Below are 20,122 nucleotides of genomic sequence, written 5' to 3' on the forward strand. Positions count from 1 at the left end.
TGACCACCTCCCGTTGAAATGACTGAATGAATCCTCAAAGCATGTGAACTGCTCTGTTAGTCTGCCAGTTTCCGGCTCTGGTTATGGACCCACTGTGAGGTCCTTGCTTAGTGGCTGTTCTGCGAAATGCTTTCACAGCTGATCAATATGGAGGCAAATGACTCACCCCCTCCATCCAGGGCCACCTCATAAGAAAAGGGTCCTGAGATTTTGACAATTTTTCCCAGCACCCAAAGTTCCTATGCCCATAGTTCTGGGCCCACACTTCATCACCCACTTGCAACCCCCTTGGTGTCTGCTGCTACCTGGTCAGGATGCAACCTGTGCAGTTTTGTGATTAACCTTTTTCCCCAGTGAAGCTCTGTGGCTCTTGCTCATTGCTGTGCAAGGCGTACTGTGCTGGCAAATCAGCCAGCCTATGGTGCCAATCCCCAGACACAATGTGCTTAAGTGACTCTTTTGTCGTACACACCATGCGTTTGTCCTGCCCATTCATTGAGGGGTGAAAGGGAGCCGACGTTGCATGCCTTATGAGATTAGCCCTCAAGAAGGCCTGAAATTCTGCCACTGTGAACTGGGCCCCATTGTCCGAGACTATGATGTCCGGCAACCCGTGTGTGGCAAAAAGTTTCCTAAGCACCTGGATGATCCTAGAAGTAGGCATAGTAGATATAGGAATTACTTCCAACCATTTAGAGTGGCTGTTGACCACTATTAAAAACAGCTGTCCCTGAAAGGGCCCAGAGAAGTCAATGTGAATCCTTGACCATGGTGTATGAGTCTCCTCCCACCAGTGGACAGGGGCCTGCGGCATATCTAGTCTGGACTGTTGACATGTGTAACACCTGTGTACTTGGGCCTCGATAGCCTTATCTAACCCTGGCCACCAAAGGTAGCTCCATGTGAGTGCCTTCATCCAGACTATGACCAGATGGCCCTCATGAAGAGACTGAAGCACATGGTGGCTTAATGAACTGGGGACAATAATCCTACTCCCTCATAAGATGCAGCCTTTATGAGCTGAAAGCTCATGTCTCCGTGTGAAGTAGCTCTAGAACTCTGGTCCAGGGCTATTTTTCAGCCACCCGGTGTGAATCCATGACATTCTGCTTAGAATTTTGTCTGTGGCAGTTTCTGCAGCAACATCCCCAGCATGGAGGGGAAGTTCAGGCAAATCTTGAATTGACAAGATGCTGTCAAATCTGGCTCCACGTGTGGCAATGGCAGATGGCTAAAACCATCTGCATGGCCCATGTCTTTGCTAGGTTTGTGAACCAGCCTGTAGCTGTAGGCTGACAAGAAAATGGACCAACTTAACATTCTAGGGGAAAGTATTTAAGGCACCTGCCTTTCTGTGGTAAACAATCCCAACAATGAGTTGTGGTCAGTGAAGACCGTGAATTCCCTGCCATACAAATATTCATGGAATTTCTTCACCCCAGCCACAACGGCCAGAGCCTCTTTGTCAATCTGAGCATAATTGTGCTCAGCTGAGGACAATGTCCTTGAATAATAGGCAATGGGGACTTGAGTCCTGTCACTTGATAAATGGCTTAGTACAGCCCCCACCCCATAAGGGGATGCGTCACATGCAATGCATACAGGCAAGTTTTCATTAAAGTGTGTAAGCACTGAATTTTAGGACAGTAGTGACTTTACTGCCTTAAAGCTATTTTTGTGAACCTTGGTCTACTTCCACAGGGTGTTTTTGTCTAAGAGCCAGTGTAATGGCTCTGCCACTGCGGCCTTGTTAGGGAGGAACGCATGATAAAAATTCAGGAGACCCAGGAATGCCTGGAACTCTCCTTTGGATCTGGGGCTTGGTGCCAGCTGAATTGCCTTCAGCTTGGACTCTGCCAGATGGATGCCCTCAGCATCGATACAGAACCCCAGGAATTCAGTGGAAGGGACCCCAATTTTACACTTTTCCCTCTTCAGCTTGAGTCCCGCTGTGCGGAACTGTTGAAGGATGGCTTTGAGCCACCTTGCTAGCACCTCAGTGGACTCGGCAGTGATGAGCATATCATCAAAATAGGGGCAGACCCCCGGAATACCCTTGAGCGTATGCTCCATAACTCCCTGGAAGATCCCTGGGGCTACACTAACCCCGAATTGGAGGCGTTTGACTCTAATGGCTCCCCTGTGTGTCACAATTGTTTGTGCAGCCACTGTGGCCTCATCCACAGGTAACTGCTGATAGGCCTGTGCCAAATCTAATTTAGCAACACGGTACCCCCTTGCAGCAATGCCAAAATGTGGATAACGACTGGCACCGGGTACGCATGCTGCTGTAGTGCCCGGTTAATGGTGCACTTGTAATCAGCACACATCCTGATCTCCCCATTGGCCTTAAGTGGCATGACAATGGGAGTTTCCCATTCACCCCCATCTACAGGCTGTAGTACCCCCTGACTGACTAGCTTGTCTAGCTCTGCATCGATTTTGTGTTTTAGTGCAAATGGCACTCGACGGGGCTTGATCTTAATGTGCATTATGGAAGGATGAAGCTTAAGGGCTATCAGAGGGCCTTTGTATTCTCCCAGGCTTGTGTCAAAAACATCTGCAAATTCCTCACATACTGATACCAAGTTTGCCGCTTGTGTCTGGTGGATCCTGATTACTTGAATACACAATGTATAAAAATAATCAAGCCCAATTAAACTTGTTCTCTGGCCTCCACCACAATTACATCTAGGAGCCCCGAAAACCCCTTGAATTTGATGCCCAAAGTGGCTTTGCTTTTTACATCTACTCGGGAATTCTGGATGTCGGTTAAAATGATGTTGGATGGCCTAAGCTTGGCCCACCTCTTGCTGCAGTTGCACACAAACCAGAAAGTCTCAAGTGAAATAATAGATACAGCTGAATTAGTGTCCAGTTCTATCCTGCAAGGAACGCATTGCAGCTCGACTTGAAGCCGAAGTTTTGGTTTAAGGGGGCAGTGAGCTCCCATGCAGCAGACACTCCTGCGACTGGAGCAGAACTCTACTCTATGCTGTCCCGGTGCCCAGTACCTCTCCTGTATGGGTTGTTCAGTTGACGGTCCTTGTGGCAACCTCTACAGATGGCTGCGATGTGGCTGGATTTCCCACAGGCCCGACATATGGCTGACTGGAATGGGCAGTCCACTTGTTGGTGGCAGCCACCACAGCCCAAACATAAAAGGAAGGGAACTGCCTTGTAAGGGGGCTTCAGTTCCTTGTCATGGTGCCGTTGGATCTTGTTGACTTCATGGTCAGAGTTGACGTCTTCTTGATGTTCAGTGTCCTCATGGTGGACGGCTTCTTCATGTGGAGTGCTTTTGGTGGGCTGTAATGCCTTCACAGCTGCGCCAGTGGCTTCATCCACCATAACTTCTTTTAATGCTTCTTGGAGCGAGAGAGTCTCTTTCATGAAAAGTTTTTCTTGGAGCTCTCTATTGTTAGTCCACAGACAAGACAATCTCGAAGCCTTTCTTCCAAGTCCAAAAATTGGTAGAGGCGCGAAGCTTGCCTCAACACTGCGATGAATTCTGTGGCCATCTTGCCGGGTTGTTGTACTTGCTGTTCGAAGGCATACCTCTACACTATCACCAACAGCTTCCATTGGAAATGGTCACCAAGCCGTTTCTTCAGGTCCGCGTAAGTAACAGACTCCAGCTGGGCTGGTGCGACATAAGTTCTCCATGATGTCAAACGTTGCAGACCTGCAGACACAGAGAAGTGTTGCAGCCTTCAGGCCATCTTCGGTGACTTGGTTTGTGCATAGGTAGTTCTCTACTCTTGAAATGTAGGATGACCATCTCTCCGGGTGTGTGACATAGAATTTCTCGAGCTTTCTAACCTTCGACCTGGTGAGAAGTCTTCACAGCTCGTGTTTCGTGTTGCCTCTTGCTGCTTCTTCTAGTAGGCCCTGGCACTGGTCCACAGGGTGAGGTGGTCTCTAGCGTGGCTTGCTAGGCAGACTGATGGGGGGAACGCAGTCCCTGCCAGGTGCTGTGCTGGCCTCACCAATAGTGACTCCAAGCTCATTCGAAGAAGCAGCATCCCACCTTCGTCGCCAATGTTGTGTAGCTGGTTCTTTGCAGGCAATAAGCAAGACGGAAGGTTGCAAACAGGAACATTGCTTTATTGAGTCAAACAGTAACAGAACTGAAACAGAGGCTGCTGCACAGCTACTTATACAGTTGGTCACTAGGCGGCGGCCAATAGGTTTAAAGAAACCCATTCCCACCACAAATCATCCAATGATCTTCTTGGAGACAACAAGTCTGGCTTAGTCAGTGACCGTTACACAGACACACCATTGAGGAACCTTAAGCAGCATTCAAAGAGACACATGAAATAGTTCAAGTAAAATCCCAATACATTACACATGTAACCCCTAGGGCCGAGTCCTTCTCTTCATTAAACTAGACATACCCAATTCCAGCAACCAATCCTTTTTTGGTTTAGCCTCCAGTCCCCTAATCCTCTTTGTTGCTCTTCTCTGTACTCCTTCCAGAGTCTCAACATTTTTTTACATCATGGTGACCAAAACTGGATGCAGTATTCCAAGTATGGCCTTACCAGGGCATTGTAAAGTGGTATTAACACTTCGCTTGATCTTGATTCTATCCATCTGTTAATGCAGCCTAGCACTGTGTTGCAGTGATGGGATTCAGCCAGTTTGCACCACTTTGGCAGAACCGGTAGCTAATTTTTTGTTGCCCAGGCCCAGAATGGGCTTCCAGAAGTGACATCCACACAGAAAACTGGTTGTTCACATACCTGTGTTAATGCAGCCTAGGCCTGCATTGGTTTTTTGGCAGCTGCAGCACACTACTGGCTCATATTTAAGTGATTGTCCACTAGGACACCAAGATCCCTCTCATAGTTACTACAATTGAGCCAGGTACTACCTATACTATACCTGGGCACTTGGTTTTTCTTGCCTAAATGCAGAACCTTACTTTTTCAGCATTGAATTTCATTTTGTTAGATAAGGCTCAATGTTCAAGTCTGTCAAGATCCTCCTGTATCATAAACCTATCTTATGGAGTGTTGGCTATTCCTGCCAGCTTGGTGTCATCTGCAAATTTGATGACTTCCCCATCTATCCCCTCATCCAAATCATTGATGAAGATGTTGAAGAGTACTGGGCCCAGGACAGAGCACTGGGATATCCCACTACACACTTCCTTCCATGTAGATGCAGTTCCATTGAGAACCACAATGTCCAGTCAGCCAGTTACAAATAGATCTGGTGGTGATACTGTCTAACCCACATTTTTCTACTTTATCAAATGCCTTGCTGCAGTCCAAATAAATTGTATATAGAGCATTCCTCTGGTCCACTAATTTTGTCACCAGATCAAAGAATGCAATAAGATTTGTCTGGCATGATCTGGTTTTGAAAAACCCATGTTGGCTTTTGGTAATGACTTTGCCTCTAGGTCAGTGATGGCAAACCTTTTAGAGACCGAGTGCCCAAACTGCAATCCAAAACCCACCTTTGTATCATCAGGTGCCGGGTGGGTGTGGCCCATTGGGTGGGCATGGCTGAGATGGTAAAAGCAGACTGGGTGGGACTAAAAAGTTCAATCAATCAATTCCAACTTTAGAAGATCTATTTTTCTCCCGCGAGAATTTTAAATTGATTGATTCATTGATTGAACCTTTCTTTTTTGCACATGGTGATGAAGGCCTAAAGCGAAAAGGTTTTATAAAACTCATCTGAAGGCCTCGGACTGGGGCGACGGCGTGCATGCCCACAGAGAGGCCTCTGCGTGCCACCTGTGGCATGCGTGCCATAGGTTTGCCACCACAACTCTAGGTGCTCGCTGATTCGTTGCTTATCTTTTCCAGAATCTTCCCAGGTATTGAGGCTGGTAGGTCTGTAGTTTCCAGGATCCATTTTTTTTCTTTTTTTAACATGGGAACTACATCAGCTCTTTTCCAGTCCTCTTATATTTCCCCAGTGTTCCAGGATCTTTGAAAGATATAGTTCAGTGGTTCTGAGATCACATCTGCCAGTTCTTTCAGAATGTTGGGGCATAATTCATCTGGTCCTGGTTATTGGAATTTATCTAGAGTGGACAGGTGCTCACTTACCATTTTCTTGCCTATCTTAACTTGTATTTCTAATCTGTTTTTATGGTACTATTTTTGATAGGTTGGACTGTTTTTTCCCTTTTTGTAAACGGATGCAAAAAAACAAGCTGAGTAGTTCTGCTTTCTCCCTGTTGCTTGTCACCTTCTTGCCACTTTCACAATGGACCAATCATTTCCTTAACTTTTTTCTTGTTTTTTACATGTTGAAAGAAGCTTGTTTTTTGTGTTATTTTTGACTTTTGTCTCAAGCCTTAGTTCATTTTGAGCTTTAGCTTTCCTCACTTCATCTTTGGAGGCTCAAGCTATTTACTGATATTCTGCCTTAGTCATGTGCCCCTCTTTCCACTTTTTATACTTGTCCTTTTTGTCTTTCAATTTATCAGAGAGTTCTTTATGCAGCCATGCTGATTGCTTTTGAAAGCTGTTATTTTTCTTCTTTGTTGGTATTGTGCTAGAATGGGATTTTATAATCTCACTTTTCAAAATTTCCCAAGCTTCTTGAGTTGTTTTCCCCTTGAGGATTCTCATCCATGGAATTCTTCCCAAGCTCTCTCTCTAAGCTTATTGAAATTAGCTTTCTTAAAGTCCAAGACTTTAGTTTGACTATGTTTAATTGCTTGTGCTTGCATAGTGTTGAATTCCAATATTGCATGATCACTACCCACCCCCACACACCAGGTTCCTGTGGCTTCAATACTTTCTATCATTTCATCTCTATTAATGAGAGTAAAGTCCAATATATGGCTGATCCCCTAGTTCCCTTCTCTACTTTTGGGAGACAAAGTTGTCTGAGGTTTGTCAGGAATCTGCTTGATCTTCCACTTGGTGCAGAGTGAGTCTCCCAGTTGATGTCAGGGTAATTGAACTCCCCCATTACTATTGTGATGTGTTTCCTACATACCTTAGTTAACTGACCAGCAAAAAAAGTATCTGTTTCCTCTGGTTGGCTGCCCTATAGTATACACCTATGGCAATGTCATTTTCCCCCTTTTATATTGACCCAAATGCATTCAAGATAGTTTTCTCATTGTTGCACTCTATTTCTGTAGAGATGTTGTTATTTCTTATATAGAGAGCAAAACTCTACCTCCTCTTTTATTTGGTCTGTTTCTTTTAAATAATTTAAATCCCTCTAGCTATGTGTTTCATTTGTGGGTTTCATCCCATCAACTTTCTGTAATGTGAACAATATCATATCTGCCCTCATTTATCTGAATTTCTAATTAACCCTGTTTATTGCTCATACTCTGTGTGTTGGTGTATAGACATTTGAGTCCTTTATGACTGACCCTGTGTTTACTTTCTACATAACTTGTGTGGTGCCTGAGTTCCCCTATTTTCTTACCATTTGTTTGATTAGTGCACTTGGTGTGGCACTCACTATTACAAGCTTAATTTTGCTTGACAGCAAGAGTCATATTCTTATCCACGCACACATCTATGTTACTTGCACTGATAACCCTATCATTTTTAGATTGCCAGGGACAGGAATGTTCTGTATCAATTAACTCACTGTCCCCATTGTTCAGTTTAAATATTTCTCCTGAAAATCCATGATTTTTTTGCCAAGTAACTCAGTCTCTTTCTTTGATGGATGCAAATCATGTCTTTTGTACAATTTGTCATTGGACCAGCTGCAGACATCATGACTAATATAACCAAAGCCTTCCCCTGCACACCATTCCTTTAGCCACATACTGAATTCTGCTATATGCTGGCCTTTTCCATTTTGTTCCTTATACACTGGTAAAACCTCTGAAAAAGTAAGCCTACAGTCTATTCTGATGAATTCCTGCCCCAAGCTCTGGAAATTATTCTGCACAGAGTACATCTTTTGGGGACAGATCATTAGTGCCAAGATGTACAATAGCATCCACATCACAGTCCTTGCTGGCATTCTTGACTATCTTAAAAATACACTTCTTGTCCCTGCTGGCAGTAGCACCTGGCAGACACCTGACCTCTTTTGAAACCACTGAATTCTTTCCTAAATTTACATCTCTTATAATTGAATCACCAACCAGAAGGTAGCTTCTCTTTTTGGATGCTCTTGCTCTTCTTGCATGACTGGTATGTAATACCAGATTCACATTTTTCCCATCCAAAACAAGTTCTTCATCTTGGACCACGATCTCCTGCTTATTTGAGTTATCATCATCACAACTACCTTGACCTGTCTCCTTAGTGTCCCTATTAAGGTCAGCAAGGGCACTGTATCTGTTATGCAGGGACACAGCAAAAGCTTTGTGTTTATGCTTCACAGCTCTCACCCTCCAAATCCCATGGTTATCCATACTGCCCTTCTCCTACAGGATTTTTGTGGTAGAGAGGCTGATCATGCAGCAGCTCAATAGAGCAGAAGGGCTGAACTGGACACCTAATTTCTGCCTGAAGAGCACAGATTACAAACCCTAGATCAGGGTTGGGCAATGTTGGCTGTTTTGTGGACTTCAACTCCCAGAATTCCTGAGTCACCATGGCTGGTTCAGGGATTTTGGGTATTGAAGTCCACAAGTCACAAAAGAGCCAAGGTTGCCTACCTCAGCCCTACATAAATAATCTGTCCTTGTAGACTAGTGATTTGTTTACAGATAGGGCAATATCCAAGTTTGAAAAGAGTACCGCGAAAGACAGCTGCAAAACAAGTATTGCACTGAATTAATCTTTCAATTTACAAATTGGTAACAGGGGAACTATGTAGCATAGGAACTATGAGATGGCTGCTAACTGTTTCTCCTTCTAGTAATATTTTGGAAGTCATGAAAAAATTAATATTACAGGTAGTCCTCTCATAATAACCACTAGTTTAATAACTTTGAAGTTGCAACAGTGCTGAGTATGTTGTACTTACTGGTCTTCTAAGTTCTGACCATTGTAGCACTCTGTGCTCACTAGATTGTGATTTGAACATTCAGGAATCAATTTGCAGTTAACAGTGATTGCATAATCCAACCCTCATATGATTTACATTTGTGACCTTCCCACTACCTTCCCACAAACAATGCAGAAGCTAGAAGGGAAGGTTGTAAATTGCTCTAATAGGTCACTCCACTTTCCTGTGCATCATGCCACTGTATGATGGTGTTTGCATACCAACTGGGCATACAGTTTCTTTTTTTGGATTTTCAGTTGCAATCCTTTTTGAAAGTTAATGTCCTTTTCTTCCCCCTTAAACATCAGTAACCTCTACTCACTACAATTTTAGCTTTATTGAAGAGACTGCAAGCATGACAGGGTGATCTGAATCCAAACCATGTGCTTTGTCAAATGATAAAATCCAAGAAGGCATATTACTCTGAATTGTTTGAAATTTGGTACTGCAGGGGCAGGCATAACATTCAAGGTCCAGGATCAAAAAGGAGGGGCTGTTTCTCTTGGCTAGTATCTAGAAAAAAAGTATTGGAAGAAGGATAATTTGCCTACTATAGAAGAATGGGTGTTTAAAGTTTCGAATCTTGCAGAAATGTCTAAGATTTCTGCTTACTTGAAAGATCATTCACAGGAAAGATATATTTCAGTTTGGAGGAGATGGATAGATTATATTCAGAACAAATATGGGACTAAAAAGTTCCACTTAGCTTATGAGTAGATTTTAGTGGGATATTGTTATTGGTACTTTGTATGTAGTTATGTTAAAGAGGAGTTAAAGCACATTATGAATTTGGTTAATTGTATATTATGCATAATTTTTATTTAGAATATGATTATTATAACCATAATCCTGTATTTAGCTCTGGGAAGTGGGGGGGGGGGAAGTGGGCGGGTTTGGGGTGGGGGGGATTTGGGGATATATTGTAAAATTTTGTTTTTGTAAAACTCTTTAATTAAAAGAAAAAAGAAAAAAAGTATCACAGCCGCTGCACACTGAGCACTGTATGAAGGGAACACATGACCAGCAAGAAGATAAATGGGGATACTGCTGGCTTTGAGGCAGCAGAAGGCTTTATCTTTGCATTGAGGCTGGCTGATCTTGGAAATTTGTTGAGACATACATAAAGGAAATAAAAAGACTACTTAAACATGCAACAAAGATGTAGAGGCACGGGAAACACTAGCTAAATAGTAGAAACTTGTGATTTCATATCTCAAACATTGGTTTAGGTGGCATAAAGTTTGATTTTGAAACCTTATATAAAGTTGCTTTGAAGGAGGTAACTAAAGGAATCATAACTGATTTAATGAACTGTTTGTCATTCACTATTAAAGAAAATCTTTAATAAAGAAACAAATTTTGTATATCCAGTGTGCAAAAGAACCACTTCTATGTCTTCTTTAATTAAAATCTTTCATTTGAAAGTATACCATACTAAATATGTTTTTACTTAGTAACTGTAATAAATTCAATCTTATCATGTCACGGGTCTACCAATATATATTGTTAATAAAGTCTAATTTTTTTTTTCAAATATTTTAAAGAATTTATGAACAGTGTAATTCAAAACTTTGAATTTTGAATATATTGTGTCCAGTAGATTTTATCCTTGGAAAAGATGCAGTTATTTGTTAATTTAATTCTTGGTTGTCTACAAGAGAATCCTTATGTAGAATAACCACACTGTCACTATACAAAGAATTGTCAAACCCAGTGGAGACTTGTTGTGGTCGGTTTCTTCTTCTGTAGAAAATATAGGCTGCAATTCCTGCACCGATGACTATGAAGATAATTGGCACAACTACCACCACGGCCGTGCCATGAGCTGATTGAAGTGCCACTGCTTTCTGCACTGAAATACCAGAGAGAAGAAAAAGGGGTTGAATACAGTTATGTTATGATAAAACTCTGACATTTCTTGTTTACATTGAGAAAGAAGCCAAGAGAGATTGCATCCTGTCTAGTCGTCTAATAAGGGCAGAGCCAACAAGAGTCAACTACCAATCCCAGGAATTTACGAACTGTAATTCAGTAAAAGGGAGTAACTGCAATGCATTGTCTTTTCCCATTCATTACAGATCCCAAAAGAAGGATTGACGGTCTTTTGATGTAAAGTTCGAGGCTAGAAAATGTGAATTCTTTCACCACAAAATTTCTATGGCTATCACTTATTGCTAATTATTTATTTGGGAACTGAAAATGATCATAATTATTCAATCACACTAACTGAAGAAGGAGGATTTTCAAAACTTGGTGTCATAAATATAAAGAGATCAGCCATGCCATCTCATCTTAAGGCGGGGGAAATTAGGAATACAATTTTTGACTTTGACACTATGGGGAACAAAAATTCTTACAGATTCAATGAGATTTTATATTATCTTTGGCTGGCATATATATATATATATATATATATATATATATATATATATATATATATATGTTTTCGTAGATTCTCGCGGGTGTCTGTATGTGTAGGTCTAGAGTCTCGGGTTTCTTCCCGCGTTCCTTTCATCTTCAGAAAGTTGTGGCGACGTTTCGACGAAATCCCATCCGTCATCATCAGGCCGGAGTATTCCTCCTGCTGCTTTCAGGAGCAATGCGTGGTCTGTCTGTTCCTTTCCTTCCAACTGCCGGTGGGGCTGTGTTCCGACTGGGTGGAGGCGTGGCTGCTTTCTGATTGGGTGGGGGTGTCATCCGACTGGGTGGAGGCGTGGTTGTCTTCTGATTGAGTGGAGGCGTGGCTGTCTTCTGATTGGGTGGATGTGTGGTTGTCTTCCGATTGGTTGGAGGCGTGGCTGTCTTCTGATTGGGTGGGGTGTGTTCTGAATGGGTGGGGTTTTTTGTTGTGTCGTAATATCCTGAGTGTTGTGATTTGGTGTCTTGAGGAGTGGGCTGTGTAGTGGCCTCCAGAGCTTTGGCTTGGCTCCGAGTTCGAGGACCCGCCATGCATCTCTGGTATGGGTCAGTCAGGTTCGTGTGTGCGTTCTTCTGCTTGGGTGATAGCACTTTTGCTTGACTTGTTCTGTCTTCTGTGTGGGAGAGTTTTTGTTCTGGGTGTGGATGAGTCTTGCTGGGGCTGGTGGCATTTGGGGTTGTTTGTTGGTTTTTTAAATCCTTGTTTGCTGAAATTCGTTTGTCTATCAATGCTGGTTTCCAAATGGCATGTAGGCGGGAGGTGTCGTCTCGCTTGTTCATACTGTCTGGGTGTTTTTCTATTTCAATGGCTTCTCTGATTATTCTGCTATTGAGATGTTCTATTTTGGCGATTGTTTTTGTACCTTCAAAATTGATGTTGTGTCCTGTAGTGTTTATGTGTTGTACTAGTGAAGATGTTCGATTTTTCTTCTGTACCGAGTTCTTATGTTCTTCTACACGTACCTCTATTCTTCTGAATCTACGAAAACAAATATCATACCTCTACGGGGAGGACATCTACCAACTAACCAGGACTTACGAAAAGTTAGAAGTACGAAGAGCAAGAATACTAAGTGACATACCTTTCCTATGCCAATGTCGAGACCAAAATATAAGACCAAATTGTTTCAAATTGAAATTCCACATCAATACCACTTCAACCAAACGCATTCTAAGAAGAACAGAAATGGCATTACTAAGAAATGAACTCCACAATAAAAGATTTCAATTAGACCAAACAAACAAGGACCTACTAACATTACATCTCAAACTCAGCAACATTATTCACCCAATACTATGGGACAAAGTGAAACAACTGGCGGTTTGGAGAGCAGAAACAGAGACCATCTATAAAAACAACAGACATTCAAAGAAACTCAAACAATTAGAGAACTACAACAACCAAACAACCACACCACAACAACATCTACAACAAGTAGTGCATAACATCTCCCACAGAAGACTAACAACAGCAGAAACAAACGTCCTAGCAAAAGGTTTCAACTTCGTTGTTGCACCAAAGAAAATTCCCACAGAAACCATCATATGTGGAGTGGAAACCAGCTTAACTAAACTCAATACAGACGAAGCAGACCAAGTCAGACATGAAGTCACCCACATCCTATGCACAAGCAAACCACCCAAAAGCAACCTAACAAAAGAAGAACAAGCAGCATTGCAAAACCTAAGAAAAGACAACAGCATAATCATACTACCAGCAGATAAAGGCAATGCTACAGTGGTAATGGACACATCGGACTATGAAGAGAAACTGTCCAACTTACTCAAAGAAACTACATACAAACCTATATATACAGATCCCACAACCTATCTAGAAAAGACCACCAAGAAAAAGATAAAATCAACTTCTATAAGCCAAGAAATCCAACAAACAATCATTCCTAGGGAGAAGTCATCCAGATGCCCAAAACTATATGGCCTCCCCAAAATACACAAAGATGGAATCCCACTAAGACCCATAGTAAGTTCTATAGGCTCACCACTACAAAACTTAGCTAAATACCTAGCAAAACAATTACAACCTCTAGCAGAAATGGCAGCTTCATATGTCCAAAACTCATACCACTTTATAGAATTAGTGAAAAATCTACAGATAGACCAAAAAGACTTGCTAGTCAGCTTCGATGTGGTATCACTATTCACCCAGGTGCCAGTCCAAGAAGCTCTATCAACAATAAGAAGCAAATACCAACCACCAAACCATATTATAGAACTAGCAGAACACTGCTTATCAAACACATACTTCATACACAGAGGCCAGAGATACAAACAAATAGAAGGTGCACCAATGGGATCCCCTCTATCACCAGTTATCGCCAACCTTTTCATGGAAGAATTTGAAACTAACGCTCTAGAAAAGACTACAAACAAACCAAAACTGTGGCTCAGATATGTGGATGACACCTTCGTGATCTGGCCCCACGGAAGAAAGGAGCTAGAAAACTTCCTAACACACCTGAATAGCCTACATCCCAAAATAAAATTCACCATGGAGATTGAAACAAACAACCAGTTACCTTTCCTGGATGTACTTATATACAAAAAACAAAACGGAACTCTAGGACACACAGTCTACCGAAAGAAAACACACACCAACCGTTACCTCAATGCGCAATCACATCATCACCCAGCACAAATAAATTCAGTAGCCAAAACACTAATAACAAGAACCAGACGCCTTGCAGATGAAACACATATACAAACAGAACTACACACCCTGACAGACATATTGACAGCAAACAAGTTCCAAAAAAACAAAATCACCAATATAATTCAGCAGCGGACTCCGAAACAGAAAAACATCCAAGAAGAAGAACAGAACAACGGACGAGCCATCTTGCCCTACATAAAAGGAACAACCGACAAAATCAGTAAAGTACTACGCAAACATAACATCAAAACCGCATTTAACACTGACAGAAAGATATCAACCATCCTGAGAAATCCCAAAGACAAAATAGAACTGGAAAACCAGGGCATATACCAAATCCCATGCGCCTCCTGTCCAGCAACATACATCGGACAGACTAACAGAAGAATAGAGGTACGTGTAGAAGAACATAAGAACTCGGTACAGAAGAAAAATCGAACATCTTCACTAGTACAACACATAAACACTACAGGACACAACATCAATTTTGAAGGTACAAAAACAATCGCCAAAATAGAACATCTCAATAGCAGAATAATCAGAGAAGCCATTGAAATAGAAAAACACCCAGACAGTATGAACAAGCGAGACGACACCTCCCGCCTACATGCCATTTGGAAACCAGCATTGATAGACAAACGAATTTCAGCAAACAAGGATTTAAAAAACCAACAAACAACCCCAAATGCCACCAGCCCCAGCAAGACTCATCCACACCCAGAACAAAAACTCTCCCACACAGAAGACAGAACAAGTCAAGCAAAAGTGCTATCACCCAAGCAGAAGAACGCACACACGAACCTGACTGACCCATACCAGAGATGCATGGCGGGTCCTCGAACTCGGAGCCAAGCCAAAGCTCTGGAGGCCACTACACAGCCCACTCCTCAAGACACCAAATCACAACACTCAGGATATTACGACACAACAAAAAACCCCACCCATTCAGAACACACCCCACCCAATCAGAAGACAGCCACGCCTCCAACCAATCGGAAGACAACCACACATCCACCCAATCAGAAGACAGCCACGCCTCCACTCAATCAGAAGACAACCACGCCTCCACCCAGTCGGATGACACCCCCACCCAATCAGAAAGCAGCCACGCCTCCACCCAGTCGGAACACAGCCCCACCGGCAGTTGGAAGGAAAGGAACAGACAGACCACGCATTGCTCCTGAAAGCAGCAGGAGGAATACTCCGGCCTGATGATGACGGATGGGATTTCGTCGAAACGTCGCCACAACTTTCTGAAGATGAAAGGAACGCGGGAAGAAACCCGAGACTCTAGACCTACATATATATATATATATATATGTGTATGTATGTATGTATGTATGTATGTATGTATGTATAAGGGACGCGGTGGCTCAGTGGGTTAGGATGCTGAGCTTGTCGATCAGAAGGTCGGCAGTTTGGCGGGTCGAATCCCGAGTGCCGCATAACAGAGTGAGCACCTGTTACTTGTCCCAGCTTCTGCCAACCTAGCAGTTCGAAAGTACGTAAAAATGCAAGTAGAAAAATAGGGACCACTATGGTGGGAAGGTAACAGCGTTCCGTGTGCCTCTGGTGTCTAGTCATGCTGGCCACATGACCACGGAGACATCCTCGGACAAACACTGGCTCTTCGGCTTTGAAATGGAGATGAGCACCGGCCCCTAGAGTTGGAAACGACTAGGGAACCTTTACTTTATATATATATATTCCCCACGTAGAATTGGAGGTATCAGGGCAACGTTTCAACGAAATCTCATCCGTCATCTTCAGGCTGGTGACTTCAGCTTCGTTCTTCTGGGAGAAGTGTGTTCTTCTCCCAGAAGAACGAAGCTGAAGTCACCAGCCTGAGGATGACGGATGAGATTTTGTCGAAACGTTGCCCTGATACCTCCAATTCTACATGGGTAAAAACCCGAATGACCAAAGATCTACATAGTTCTGCAACAAAACATGTCACAGACCTGTTTTTTTTATTCCCCCCCAATTACATAAAGGTATGTTGATTTGAGACTATATTTCTAAAATATGTTAGTTTCTGATTGACAACTATGATATGTGGATAGCAGCTGCTAAAACTCAAGGCTGCCTACAATAAAATTATTTCCAGTACATTCTGACAAAAAAGTAAACAAAATGGCAATTGGCAGTCACCTCCAAAATCTTCATGGCTTCTATTCCATTAATATAGGAAAACTATGTAAAACAAAACATAACTATTGTAACTTAACTTACTGGAGATAAAGAAGTTTCATAACTCTGAATTCACTCTATTGTCATCTTAAATCTTTTTGTCTACAAAAATATGTTCCTCTATATTTGAGCTATGTATTAGCAATTTCAGCTCATAGATATGGAAAATTTACTATGAACTTTAAAAATAATATTTAAAATTACTTTCTTACCTGATTTTTCTGTAGGCTTTATAGTTGATTCTTCAATAACTAGAAAATTAACCAAAATGTTTTTAGTATATAATTACTGTGCATGATTTACTGTATACCACTAAGACAGCAATGAAGAAAGATATGCAAAGCAATTTTTTAAAAAATCAATTTTCTGAAACAGCATATTTTTACAGTAAACTTTTATGAGTTTAGAAGAAAGAATTATACATTTTAGGACAATGTCTGAAAAGATTGTTCACAGATATTTTCTTCCATTAAAAGTTGATATTGTTTGGCATGAATCTGAGTTCATGGGACATTCATTACCTTAATTAAATATTCTTGACTGAGTTTAAAGTCAAGGAATAATTTAAGACACAAAAACTAAAAATAATATTTCAGTCTATGGATAAAATAGCGAGGTAGATATGCAACATTTCAAAAGTAATAATAAAGCAATCCAAACTTTCCTTCTTTAGACAGTTATCTAAAATATTATGAAATAAACTTTGTATAGCATCATTCTTGTCTTTTGATATTCAGATTATTAAGTTCCATGTCCTGTGAGTAAAAGATCCTTTCACTGATGCTATAAAATAGTTGAAATAATAATTAAGGGACAGCAAATGATGAAAACTTTGTGTATTGAACTTAATAAATGCTAATTTTATAATTAATTAATAGTAATATGCCATTCAATCATTGGTAGCAAAAATTAATATATTTTGTGATTGATTCTATTTTTACTCCTATTGTTTTATTTCAGATAATGAATTACTTGAAATAATCTAAGGAGAAAGATGACAAGTTGAGGGAGGGAGGGAGGGAGGGAGGGAGGGAGGGAGGACGGAAGGAAGGAAGGAAGGAAGGAAGGAAGGAAGGAAGGAAGGAAGGAAGGAAGGAAAAAAGATGATGTTCTTTACAGCAGATAAATTATAATTAACAGTCTAGAAAGACTGTCATACGAGCAACAAAAGATACTAAACATGTCATACTGCGGTTTCTTAAAATATGTAGGTAGAAAAACCTGCCCATCAAGAAATTAGAAATACTGTACAGGAAAACTTCAAATATTCTTGGATATATTTTAAAAAATGACCAGATAATAACATGGTAAGAATAATCAGAGGAATTACAGTATTTTAGAAAATTTTATAATTGAATAATCAAATATTATTTTCAATCTTACATTATGATGATGATAATAAGGCTTACTTTTATTTGTTTTACAAATAAATGGTCTTGTTTGATAATCTCCACAGTATCCCATGAACCATAGTCCAGAATTACTATTCATGTAAGTGCACTTATCAAACAAATCATACTCTTCGCTATAAACCGGCAGAGAATCTGAGAACTCTTGATCATTCCAGTTGACAAAAGCAACGTTACTTTTATCTTGCCATGTCAATTCTCCTAAAGATAAAACAAATGCAAAGCATATTGTTTAAAAAGGAAAAGAAAAGGCATGTGCTATGGAAGTACATTAACACTGACACTAATAATGTTACCTAGTTGGGTGATGTAACATCTGCAAACAAATAACCAAGTTCAGAGAGCACTAAGGACTCCTCAGGTTTGGACCTACAGACATTCTCTTCTAACAGAACTACACATAGGAATTAAAATTTTTAGAACAGGGATCCCCAACCTGTGGGCATTGGCCCGGTACTGGGCCGTGACCTGGTATTGGGCCATGGCTTATTGGCTATCGGGCCATGAGAATGGCTGGCGAGTGCACCCCACTCATGCTAGTGCCACAGTGAGGGTGCTAGCAGCCTCATTTGTGCCTGCACGGGGCACTAGTGCTGCCACCAGCACTATGTGGATGCTAGCAGCCTGTTTGTACATGCACACAGAAGCTAGTGGCCCACTTGTGCATGAACATAGGTGCAAGCGGCCCATTTGTGCATGCTCATGAGTGCAGGTGCTGCCATCAGCATTGCTGTGGATGCACACAGCCCACTTGTGCATGTACATAGACACTAGCACCACTAACATGCACATGCCCATTTGCTCATGTGAACGGGCGTGCTCATGCACGTTTCCCTGCTACTCCCTTTCCCTCTGGGCTGCCAACCTAGAAAGGTTGGGGAGCTCTGTTTTAGAAAGCACACATATGGGAGAGGTTTCCATGTAAGCAAATCTTCACCAAGGAATAACTGTTCCTTTTTCATGAATGCCTGACAGCATGATCTGTTCATCAGTGTCAGATACAAACCTCTCAATAAACTGTCTAGCTGGATGAAAAACAGCTTAAACAAATGATCATGGTTGCTCAAGTCAAACTGAACAAATACTAGCACAGCAAAATCACCAGAAACTCCATAACCCCAGAACATATAAACCACCCTTTCCTTTATAGTTCCAATTCAGTTTGCAAATCTCTGAATTTTGTGATTTTCTCCTCCTCCTCTCCTCTCCTCTCCTCTCCTCTCCTCTCCTCTCCTCTCCTCTCCTCTCCTCTCCTCTCCTCTCCCCTCCCCTCCCTTCCCCTCTCCTTCCCTTCCCTTCTCTCCCCTCCCCTCTCCCATACCCTCCCATCCCATCCTGTCCCATCCTGTCTCCTCTCCTCCTCTGTTTCACCTGTCACATTCACTGAGAGGTCTTCTAGTTCAGCTTCAATCTAGTTCATTATTCCAGCTGTATACCTGATTGGAATTATCCAGGTATTGTTAGTCTTGATGGTATTTCGGTTTGGAATATAAGACTTTCTTCACTTTCTTTATATTCACTAGCACATCCTAGTATGGTTTAATATGATTGACCCCAGTGGTGGGATTCAGCCAGTTTGCACCACTTCGTCAGAACCGGTAGCTAACATTTTGTTGCCCAGGCCCAGAATGGACTTCTGGAAGTGGCATCCACACAGAGAACAATATATGAATATATATGAATCCCACCACTGGTTGACCCTCTGGCATAACTCTCATATTCCCCAGAGAATATAAGCCCCACAACCACATCACTGGGGAATTATTATTACTAGCTATATAGATAAATACTAATTAAATAATTACCATCCAGATTTTTGTACAAGCCTATCCAAAACTCCATAAATCCAAATTTTTCCATTTCTTCCAGTAAAAATTGTAATTCAGTTGAGTCTGCAACTGAAGTCAAGGTGCCACCTATGAAACACAAGGTTACTCAAAGCTCATTAACAAGATTCTATCCTCCACCCCACCAAAACAGGGGCCATTTCACAAGGCATGACCAATGAGTCATTCCTGTCACAAGCAATAATTTCAGGTTTGAATATCTTAACAAAGCAAATAGTCCTCTGTTTCTAAAATCTATTTGATCTGTATTATGTAATATGTATGATGAAACACCATTGCAGCTTACCCCTTGGGTATAATGATACAGAAATTAAACTTGGTAATTAAGCAAACAGTCCTCAAAAATAAAATGGAAAGACAACTTCTTCTGTTCTAAATACCCACAGTATTTGCCAGGCCAATTCCAATATCATATATACAATTTTTCTTTAAAGAGAAGGTATTAAAGTAAACTCATTCTTATATCACATGCAATTTGGAGTGTATGTACTATATATCATTAGCTATAGAAACATAACAAAATGATGGCAAACAATAAATGATAAGTACCTAGGCACACTCTTTATTTTGATGACTATAGTACAGTCATTCTCTGAAGCTGAAGAGCAGTTGTTGAAAGCTCAGCACACACGCATCATAAAATC

The 20,122-nt window shown here is 41.5% G+C and overlaps 1 protein-coding gene across 1 annotated transcript in view; it reads right to left on the reverse strand.

Annotated features, from left to right (window-relative positions):
- Nucleotides 1-10,225: 10,225 nt before the first annotated feature.
- LOC308678155 (macrophage mannose receptor 1-like) overlaps nucleotides 10,226-20,122 on the reverse strand; it is a 61,557-nt gene continuing 51,660 nt past the window's right edge. Inside the window, exons 27-30 of the mRNA XM_081345095.1 lie at nucleotides 19,437-19,547; nucleotides 17,632-17,832; nucleotides 16,435-16,473; nucleotides 10,226-10,795 (exon numbers count right to left, since the gene is read on the reverse strand). Coding sequence (XP_081201221.1) covers nucleotides 10,575-10,795; nucleotides 16,435-16,473; nucleotides 17,632-17,832; nucleotides 19,437-19,547 — 572 coding nt within the window. The 3' untranslated portion in view covers nucleotides 10,226-10,574. The remainder of the gene's footprint in view (nucleotides 10,796-16,434; nucleotides 16,474-17,631; nucleotides 17,833-19,436; nucleotides 19,548-20,122) is intronic.

Source organism: Vipera berus (assembly GCF_964194415.1).
Source record: "Vipera berus genome assembly, chromosome: Z".
NCBI lineage: Eukaryota > Metazoa > Chordata > Lepidosauria > Squamata > Viperidae > Vipera > Vipera berus.